This window comes from Vipera ursinii, assembly GCF_947247035.1.
Source record: "Vipera ursinii genome assembly, chromosome: 3".
Taxonomy (NCBI): domain Eukaryota; kingdom Metazoa; phylum Chordata; class Lepidosauria; order Squamata; family Viperidae; genus Vipera; species Vipera ursinii.
The window spans coordinates 63,788,397-63,799,067 of NC_139516.1; the positions used below are offsets into that span (position 1 = coordinate 63,788,397).

Genomic DNA, 10,671 nt, shown 5'->3' on the forward strand with positions numbered 1-10,671 from the left:
GCAAGGGATTTGTAGATTCTTAAAGAACATGTACCTCAAAGAATATGTTGCCATTAACATGTTTTTCCCCCAGCAGTCACTTGAATTCTGGAGAACGTTGCTTCACTGCACAGAATATATCAGGTAAAATATTTTGTCTTTCTTACGGATGGCTCTGAACAGCTGAAGGAGTTTCCCAGGATGAAGGCAGACTAAAGGGCTCTGCAAATGTTTATGTACACCAAAGCACAATACCTACAGGTTAGATTCTTTCTGAGGAAAAGTGCCCCAGCCGGTTTTTCCCTTTAGCTTTCTAGAAAATGCAAATTCTAATATATTTTTCTCTCTCGCACTGCTTGCAGTTGAGGTGTGTGTGTGTGTGTTAAAAAGCCACGCTTACAGGGAGACAATTTCCCCCCCCACACATACACACACACAAACATCAGTTTAGCATCCTTCTCTGTGGGCACCCCGGATTTATGGAATCGGTTGCCGGTTGAGCTCCAGATGGCGCCCGACCTTCGCTCCTTCCGACACGATCTGAAGACTTATTTGTTCGAACAAGCTGGCCTGGCCTGACGGGGGATGGGTTGGGATTTTATTGTTGTTTTAAATATATTTACTTATTGTTTTAGCTTGGGCATTTTGTTTAATTCTTTTTTAAGTTTTGTATCTTTGTACTTTTATATGTTTGCCCTGTTCACCGCCCTGAGTCCTTCGGGAGAAGGGTGGTATACAAATAAAATTATTATTATTATTATTATTATTATTATTATTATTATTATTATTATTATTATTATTATTATTATTATTATTAGAACTGAGACTTATCTTCCTCCTTGCAGTTTAGTAGGAGATTTAAAAAAACTCTTTAACCTTTACAGTTTACATTTCTTGGACAAATGTAATTTGTTCCTTTGAATTTTATTATTATTTCTGAGTCACCTAAAATCACAAGAAGGGGCAGGCTACATATAAATTATCATGCTCCATCTTTTTAAAAAAAACTTGTATTTCCCCCAGTATATTCATTCATTCTTAGGGGAGCAAAAATCCAGTAAAATTGTAGACTCCTCAGCTCTGCATTCTTTTGTTTTCTTTTTAAAAGACAGACTTGGATAAATTGTACCTTGATATGTATTGTCCCAAGAAACTATTTCTTGAACTATTTGCTGATCAGCATGAATCTGCTAGATAGTAACAGGTGAAAAGCTGTTACTGAACGTAAGTATGAAAAATGCTCACCCAAAGCCAAATGGTTTCATAAATCTATACATGGAAATTTGGATACTGAGAATTTTTAACAGGTTAGTTAATATCCTAAAAGTTGCTTCTCTCATGCAAAACAGTCTGACACTTTAAACACCATGTGTGTTTAAACACCATATTTATTTTGTTTCACTGTTTTTATTTATTGAAAGGAGAGGGAGGACTAAGGGAGCTTAGTTATTCAAATACAGAGGGAAAGTTAAAAGTATAGTAGCCTGATATATCCGTATCTTCTCTTCATCGTAATTGTTACAGAAAAATATATACTCCAAAACATTCCAATCTAGGATGTTGCATAAATGGTAGAAAGAGTCACTGCTGATCTTTGCTTTCTTGCTGAGGTCATCTCAATTCACTTTAACTGATGAACTGTCCTCCCAAATAAATAGTTCTTGGAGAAAGGAGCATCATTCACCAGGACTAAAAAGGCAGGAGTTCCTCCTTTTACAAAGTACCTGAAAAATATTATTTAGAAAGTCATGTTCTGGTCTTAGCTGCCATTATATTTAACTATATTTAAGAATAATCTAGATTGGTGTTTGAAAATGTTTGCTTTACATGACTGTTTCTATAATTCCAAAAATTGGTAGCTACTACTACAATCCCATGGGTTAGATCAACTTTTCCAAAAGGAGATGGCCTCCAGATAACGTAGAATTTCAGCTCCCATAAATTTCCATCCAATATACATGCTTGAGTTAATTACAACACTTAATTACAACACTAATTACAACACTTCTGAGGCGATTTAGCATGGGAAAAACTAGTTCAGGATATAAGCAAGGGACTCCAATTTTTGAAGGAAACCTATAGGCTATCCCAGTATATAGAGTTATTTCACCTACAGAGATTCTCTATAGACAAGTCATCTAGTGGGTGAAGTATAGGTTTGCATATCTTATAACCCTCAGTCGGCAGAACGATGGGAGTTGTGGTCCAGTGTAACTGGGGGGGGGCCCTCAACAGCTTCATTTAGGTAGAGATGTAAAGAGTGAAGAGATCACCCCTGGCCAGCCACATTGGCATGTCAGTCATCCATAAATACAGCATAAATATCTTCAGTAAAAAATGAAGATCATAGGGAAGCATTTGCATGTACAGCCCTTTAGCTAAATTTCTTCACTACAGAGTTGTGTTAAGACATCACAATGCAACTGAGAAAGGAAGGGGTTGCTCGCCATTCCTTGTGTGGCAAGATCTACCTACAGAAATATACATAGGCAAAACTATAGGATTCTCTCCATCTTTTTTTTTTTAACTTATGCAACTGTTTTGCAACTAAAGGCTTGTTGGGAGACCAGCCAGCCATTATAGTGCTGTGGTACGGAACCATTAAAACAATGTTCGGAAATATTAAAACTATGTCTGGAAAACTTCAATTAAATACATTAGCTAACTGGAGCTGGTACATAGTGTCTACTCTAAGTGGACAACACAGGCTACGTTCTGTACCACTTCTTCTTCTTCTTCTTTTTTAAATAACGTATTGTTGATAATCCTATGCTTCTCAACAGTAGGGTGATATTTTTGTATATAATTTTTATTAAAAGTTTTAAAATAAAAACTAATACAAATGAATATAAAACAAGGGAAAAAAAAAATAGAAAGAAGACAAGAAAAAAGAGAAATAGAAAAGAAATAAAAAGGATACAAGGGAGTGGTTTCTGATACTCTTCAAAACAGTTACAAGTACAGATGTGTTTCAACCTATCTCTTTAAAGTTACATCAGATATCTCTCTTCATTCCATAACCTATCCTGTCTAATCAACACAACCGTGAATCACAAGTTCAGTTTAAATTTCATGCAAAAAGTCCGTAAGAAGATTCTAATCACCAATAAATAGAGGTAATGTCTTTTCTGTAATCAAAAAAGTAAGCAAGGTCTCTTACCTGGATAAATTTTGATTATTTTTCTTTTTGAAGTCATGACCCTATTCATTCAATACCAGTACCTTGCACTTTTGAGAGTCAGGGTTAATAACACGTTTTGAGCTGTTTTTATGTTTGTTTCTAGTTTTGTTTGTTGCCCAGAGCCCATTGGAGTTGGGTGGCCAATACATTTTTTAAAAAATAAATAAGAATAGCAGCAACAACACCAACACCCAGGTCATAGTTCAACATCTCACCTTTCGTGCTGCAGCACTTCTAACAATGTGGTTTCTGGGTTTATCTGGTATATATCCCCTCTTCCTTCATCCTCAAAATAAAGCTGTGCATTGTAATAGGAGAAACCCCCCAAAAAATTAACACATGAACAAAATGATTAACATATTATACAGATGAGGCAGAACTTACTTAAAAAAACTAACAAGCAATTAATTAGCTGATGAGAAACAGAAGACTTAAATATTTTGTTCTGGTTAGAGGCAGGTGAGGAGTTTGGAGCTTTTAGTAATTTGAGAACTACTAAAGATAATGAACTGAAGAAAAACGTTAGTGGACAAGATCAAGGGACTATCTGGTCTAGCATTGTGCTACATGTGATCAGTGAGATGTTTTGAGGTAACTCAGAAACAGGGATAGTGGGTAACAGATCCTTTTCACTGTTGTTGGTCCCTAATTAGCTGGTATTGAAGATAGACCACCAATGAGTTAGGAGGTAAGACACAGCCATCAAAAGAGTCTTTGATAGTTCATTCTTCCATGAAGTTGTCCAGACTCCCTTTAAATTTGTAAAAATCATGCATCTGAGGGCTGAAAATTCTACCCACTCATTTTATTTCCTGGAACTTTTACTAATGAAATGCATCAGATTCAAAATAAGTTATTCGTTCTAAGCTTAATCTTTTTTTTGGAAATAAAAGATATTTATGACAAGCAAGAAGGAATTCTTTTAGAAAGATTCTATCCACCATATTGATTTGTCTAAGCTTTAATAACTGATCATATTATGAAACTGGCCTAGATATGCAAACTTAATTAAGATACCATATTATCACTTTTTTAAAAAAATTGCTCCTTAGGATCTATTATGCAATATAAATCGAGAATTTAAAATATCCCTTCTCCAAAAAGCTCAAACAATAGTAAGCAAGGAATCCAAATACATACATACATACATACATACATACATACATACATACATACATGAAACAATTCTAACACCATGGCAAATTAATATAAAAAAATCCTAACCCAATTAATATTTAAAGAAGGCTATTATTAGAATATATCATTTTTTAAAAAAAGAAGTTCAAGTACTGACAGTGCTTTTGTACCTCTAGTTTTTTAGGAACGTATTTTCTTTCTGTATCCCAGGCAGGTGATTCTTCAAACATGACAATTAAATGGTCAGAAAATCTGAAGCACAAAAGGAATTAAATGAAAATAGTGTTTTAGCCACCCAAAGTGTTCTCCAGTTCAACTTGAGCAGTGTTTTGCTTTGTTATTTCAAAGCAAGGTAGTTTCATTAAAAGCTGATAATGGGGACCAAAATCTTCAGTATTATATCCCAACTCTGTTAATTCAAAAAAAGATCAGAATCTCATTGCCTTTGATTTAAGGCTGTGTTACTAAAGTCAAAAGTGTCTTATGTATCAAAGAAATAGCAGAACCCTTGCTTCACCATGGAAATGAGGTTTCACCATGCTAGCTTATGCTGTATGGTGGAAAAGCTCCTGTTTTGGTAATATCTGATAGAAAAGGGCCTTAAAAACATTCTTGGGGTAGAACAAGAGAGACTTACAGGATTGAAAGAGCTTCCCTGATATTCCCCAGAATGGAAGGTAAAAACTAAACCAGCCCTAGAATTTTTCCCTTCCTATTGCCTCAAGTGACATGATTTTATCTTGCTCCACGTGCAACTGTAAAAAGACAAAACAACCAAGCAAAACAAAGTCTGGCTGAAAATGATCCAAGAAAACATTCCATTTTCTCTTTCAACAAGAGAAAACAGCACAGTTCCTCAAAAATGACAGGGGTGCTCTGCTCATCAGAACCTCTCTTATTTCTACAGTATTGTGGGTGAAATACGTAGAACAGGATACATTTGCGATTCCACTTCAACATGTACAGCAGGTCAAGTCAGCAGGCATAAACTCATTCCTCTATACCAGGGCTTTTCAACCTTTTCACCCATTGTACCACTTTTAGGATATGGCAACATCCGAGTACCACCAGTTGCCTAGCAAGGTGTCAAAAACTTGATGACCCCCCCAAAAAATGAAGTACAGGTAGTCCTCGACTTACAACAGTTCACTTAGTGACTTTTCAAAGTTACAATGGCACTGGAAAAAGTGCCCCCCAAGCCACAGCTGAGCAAGACACCTGCCTGCCTCTCCAGAGCGCTCTTCCTCCTGTCCCAAGGTTTTCATTGTTGTGAGCATTTCTGTTGAGGATTGGCAGTGGGGGTGGGGTGAGGGGGTGCTTGGTTTTTATTCCCCGTCTGCTGGGTGGTTGCAGCAGGCTTTGGTCACTTCACATGACCCTGGGACACTGACTGTCATAAATATGAATCAGTTGCCAATTTCAGCAGAAGCACCAGGATCAGCGTCGAGCTCTAGCTGGAGCCTGGCACTGATCCTGGAGCTTCCACTCAGCCCTGACAGCCCCGAAGAAGCCCTGATCCTGGCGCTTCCGCTGAGCCCTGACAGCCATGCAGCTCCAGCCGTCTCTAGCTCAGGCTTGTGTGGTGCCGCCATTGTTTCAGCTCATTCCTCTCCCCTGCTACCACTTTTCTAGGATGGTCGCGTACCACCTGCCAGGTGCCAATGTACCACAGGTGGTACCCGTACCACTGGTTGAAAAGCACTGCTCTATACATCACTTGGCATAAACCACTCAAGTGTTAGACTGGAAAATACTGTGAATAAATCATACAAACTAGACCTGCAATTTAAAATGTTATTTTGTGCTTTGAGAAACATTAACCTGGATTCTTCATGAAAAGCAGAAATGAAGTCAGTTTGTCCATGCTCAGGGTACAGGAAGAAGACTGGCCAGGTCAGGCTGCCACTGTCTTCCAGGCAGACTTTGGCCCCAGTGCCGCTTTCAGAGCTGAATCCATCTAAAGACATCTCCCTGAGGTCTTTTGATATGGCCATCTCATCTGCTGAGGGCACCGGAGATAATTTGATGTTTCGGTCCTAAATCAGAAAAGTAAAACAATCCAGCTTGAGGCATAGATCTAAAGCACATCTTGATAAGTTCACATTTCAAGTATTGCTTTCTTTTCGCAGCTACCTTAATAGCTTTAAGTAAGGCTTCTTTCTGACATTGTTCCTTCTTCTCCTGAAATTTTGCTTTTCTCAAATCTCGCTCTTCAGTACGCTGCAAGACAAGTAAAGCTATGTAGCGATAGCGTAAGGGCAGCCAAGGCTTCACCAAACTTGGAGGGACTACATGTTTTTATTTTTAATCCTTTCTAACCTTAAGTCTGTCTGCTTTTGTTCTTATTTCCAGAAGTTTTTTTTCCTGTGGATCTAATTTCAGACCCTCCTCACACCATGCCATAGCTTCAGAGAAATGCTTGAGTTCCACATGGCACAGTGCTCCTATAAAAGTACAACATGTTTTTTATACTTTTATTCCATAGCAAACAATATACTTTCAGCAGGCCAATGCAGTAATGTTGGTCGCGGTTTTTAATACCGAAAGTGCAGAAAAGTACCAGAAAAAGAAATGATGGGATGTAAAGACTCAATGATTGAAGACCGAACAATTTATCCAAGCCAGAGGGACTATTTTTCATCATTAACCTACCAGAGATGATCATTTCAGCTACTTCTATTTATTTGATCTCTTGCTGATGAAAAATGCAAACAACCCTTAAAACTACAGTATTAATATCGGAATGTTTTTAAGTCTCCACAAAATAACATCTTGCAATACGCACGAATGTATTGCTTTGTGTCTTTTATTTTGATAAATAGAACATCCTTAACATGGAAGCTAATATTCATTAAAAACTGATAATGGGTACAAAATCTTCAGTATAAATATCCCTACATATTCCATAACAGAAAATTGGATATAAAAACAAGAGTGGAGTTTCTTACCCCTTATTATTGCTTTGAGGTGGCTGGGTTTCAGTTTTCTTGCTGCAACAGCATCATTTAGAGCTGAGCGATAGTTGCCTAAACAAAATATAACCTGAATTTAAAAGTTACACCTATGCAAAGTCTCCATGATGAGATCTTCATTAGGAAAAATTGAAGCATTCTGCTATAAGACTGATTCCATATTGGAATGCTGAATGGATTAAAGCAGGCATGTGAAACTGCCGGCCCACGGGCCAGACACGTCATCCCAAAACTGGACCCACCCCATTGCCGGCAATGGGGAAAAAGTCACGAGACGTCGCGCGATATCACGTGACGTCGTGAGTTTGACATGCCTGGATTAGAGCAAAATATGATGTAACTTGTCCTCCCAAATGTTAATATTGAGAGAATTATATTTTTTGTAACTGTAGCTTTGATTTTGTAGTACAGGGCAGTTTCCGATGCTTTGATTTTCACTGTTAACATTACAAAAGATACTTTTGTTTTTTTAAAAAAAATACAGACTCTAGGTATAACTTTGAATGCATCACATTACCCAGATAAAAGTGGGCTGCCGCTCTGTTTGTATGAAGTACAGTATTCAGTTCCAGGTCACTACATTTCTTTTTCAGTCCTTCTGTATAAGATATCACAGACTTCTTATAATCCTTTTCTTTGAAATAATCATTACCTTCATTCTTATAAGTCTTAGCTTGCTCTGGTGAGAAAAGTAAACACAATAGACATCACCCTTTTTAGAAAGCGTCTGATATGAATTGTTTCAGCCAACAATACAGTTCCAAAGAGAAAAATTAGAACATGTATAATATTAAAATATTATACATAGTAGAAAAGGGTACCTTCAGAACTCTGTTCTTCATCAAAAATGATAGACTGAAGGCATGCCAGATCAGGATTTTGCTCTGGATTTATTTCAGAGGGAGGATTCTTCATGAACATTGGAATCTGATCAAATTCCTATGAACACATACAGGTAATTCAAGATAGCAGGCATGGAAGAAAATAATTCAAAACTTTTGATTTTGAAAATATATCTGATATTTGAAATATATAGAAGAAAGAAAATTCTGCTTATGTTGAAAATTTGGGGGCCTCCAGACGTTGCAGTTCATTTAGTCAGCAGGGCCAATACTGTGAATTTCAATTAAGCACATTTGGAGGATACGTTCTTTACACCTGGCCTGAAAATTTAATTGTGCTCTTAATTTTTTTAAAGAAGCCTTAAGTTTTCAGCTGTCAACTTTCTAAATTAGTAGCTATTGTTAAGAAATATAGCATTTAACCTTTCCTAAAACAACTGTCACTAACAAAAGTTGTTAAGTGTCAACACCGGTTAGAGGGCAGATAATCAGTAATCCATCAAAAGAAGCAGATCTGTCTAGTGTGACACTGCATGCAAAAGGTTGTAACCCTTGGAAAGAGGGATTTAAATCCCCACCTAGGCTTCCTGTTGACTGGCACAGTAGCGCACAGGCCGTTCAGGGGTTCAATTTGCAGTACAGGTAGTCCTTGACTTACGACCACAACTGAGCCCAACATTTCCACTGCTAAGAAAGACAGTTGAATTTTCTCCCATGTTACAACTTTTCTTGCCACAGTTGTCAAGTGAACCATTTAGTTAGTAACACAGCTGTTACACGAATCTGGTTTCCTTATTGACAACCCTCAGAAATACATGCCTGTTGCCAAGCATCCGAACTGTGATTCCTTGACCACAGGGATGCTGCAACCCTCGTTTAAGTCAGGAGTCAACTTTTGCAACCGCAGCTGCAGCTTTGAAAAGTCACTAAACAAATGGTTGCAAGTCAAGGATTATCTGCATTACCAGGAAGAATCGCTGGAGAACTGCATCCAGTCTGGTGACCCTTACCGGGGTCATCCCCTTCCACCTCTCTCAGCCCACCTTACAGGGCTGTTCGGAAGAATCAAAACGCTCCCTCGGGACCTCTGGAGGAAGAACTGTATACAAATCTCTAAGAAAGAGAGACGATCTCGTCCCTGGATCAACCCTGCAGCTTTGCTTCACCCTCTCCCGCTCCTTCCAACCCAGACCCCAAACGCGCCTCCGCGGAGCAGAGCAGAGCCTCCCCGCTCCGCAGACGCACCTGCTCCCATGTCGTGGGATTGAGGGCCCCCTCGTACCGCTGCGGGCCCTGAAATTTGTCGAGGAAGGCATCCCAATCCCCCTCTTCGTTTTCCGCCATGTGCGAAAGCGTCGCCCCGCTCGGCCGCTCCGCCCTTCCGGAGGCGGCTCTCGCAGCCGAGAAAGGCGAGCGGGCCTCGCGGCGAAGATGGTCATGCGAGACCGCGGTTTCACTCCCCGCCTTTTCTGTCTGCGGCTGACCAGGGCCGCTGGACTACAACTCCCATTATCCTTATCGGGATCCTTAGTGCCGAGGCTCAGTACGGGGATGACGGTACAAGGACGGCTCAGGAATTCTGGGAGTTGTAGTCCATGAGGCGTAAAGTTGCCCTGCTTGCTCATCCCTGCTCTAGTTCAGGGGTAGGCAACCTCGGCTCTTTTATGACTCATGGACTTCAACTCCCAGAATTCCTGAGCCAGCTGGCTCAGGAATTCTGGGAGTTGAAGTCCATGAGTCATAAAAGAGCCGAGGTTGCCTACCCCCTGCTCTAGTTAGAAAACTTGGCTAGAGAAAACAATTATAACTGCTCCCCCCCCCTTAAGTGTGCTCACATTTGTCCATCAGCCCAATGACTGCCATTTAGCAATAGCATTTCATAGTGCTTTACAATCCTCTCTAAGCAGTTTACACAGTGGGCATATTGCCTCCAACAATCTGGGTCCTCATTTTATTTTTTTTATTTATTTTTATTTTAATTCCATTTATATCCCACCCTTCTCTGAAGACTCAGGGCGGCTTACAAGCTTAGCAGTAGCCTTCATTCTATGTATATGCCTGCTTATTAGGCCTTTCACACACACACCCCAAATGGCATTATTACAAAGTCAGCTTATTGCCCCCAACAATCTGGGTCCTCATTTTACCCACCTCGGAAGAATGAAAGACTGAATCAACCTTGAGCCAGTGAGAATCAAACTGCAGAACTGCCGGCAGTCAGTGGTAGATTACAACTCTGGCCAGCCTCACTGTTCATACCCTTGAAAGTTTAAAATCCTGAGTCTGTTCAAAGGCTGTGAGATTTTTTTCCAGTGTTGACTGCTTTCACTCTGCTCCACAGCATGGTGGCAGCCTTGACCTTGGCTAACTTCATAAAACTAAGCAGGATCACTTTGGCTAGTCCTAGGATGGGCCACTAGCAGAAAACCCCAGGACTGTAGGTGAAATTAAAATTTAAAAAATCACAGATGACAATGCCAAACAATGTCCCAGAAGACACCACTGGTATGTCCATAGTTACCAGCCATTGAATTTAACTCAAAGGAGATTTTTCTCTCTT

General features: G+C 39.4%; 1 protein-coding gene across 3 annotated transcripts; it reads right to left on the bottom strand.

The window, feature by feature from the left end:
* Nucleotides 1–1,349: 1,349 nt before the first annotated feature.
* On the bottom strand, nucleotides 1,350–9,595 carry TTC4 (tetratricopeptide repeat domain 4). 3 transcript variants are annotated; one of them, XM_083357669.1, is made up of 10 exons: nucleotides 9,357–9,595; nucleotides 8,091–8,208; nucleotides 7,922–7,948; nucleotides 7,246–7,323; nucleotides 6,617–6,741; nucleotides 6,431–6,517; nucleotides 6,119–6,333; nucleotides 4,468–4,549; nucleotides 3,376–3,458; nucleotides 1,350–1,703 (listed from the first exon to the last, which is right to left on the bottom strand). In XM_083357669.1, exons 1-10 carry the CDS (start codon nucleotides 9,453–9,455, stop codon nucleotides 1,601–1,603), a joined length of 1,017 nt encoding a protein of 338 aa, XP_083213795.1. In that variant the 5' UTR covers nucleotides 9,456–9,595; the 3' UTR covers nucleotides 1,350–1,600. The 3 variants fall into 3 exon arrangements, with proteins under 3 accessions (XP_083213795.1, XP_083213793.1, XP_083213794.1); XM_083357667.1 differs by having other exon boundaries at nucleotides 7,787–7,948; nucleotides 9,357–9,591; XM_083357668.1 differs by having other exon boundaries at nucleotides 7,787–7,948; nucleotides 9,394–9,565.
* Between the last annotated feature and the right edge of the window lie 1,076 nt (nucleotides 9,596–10,671).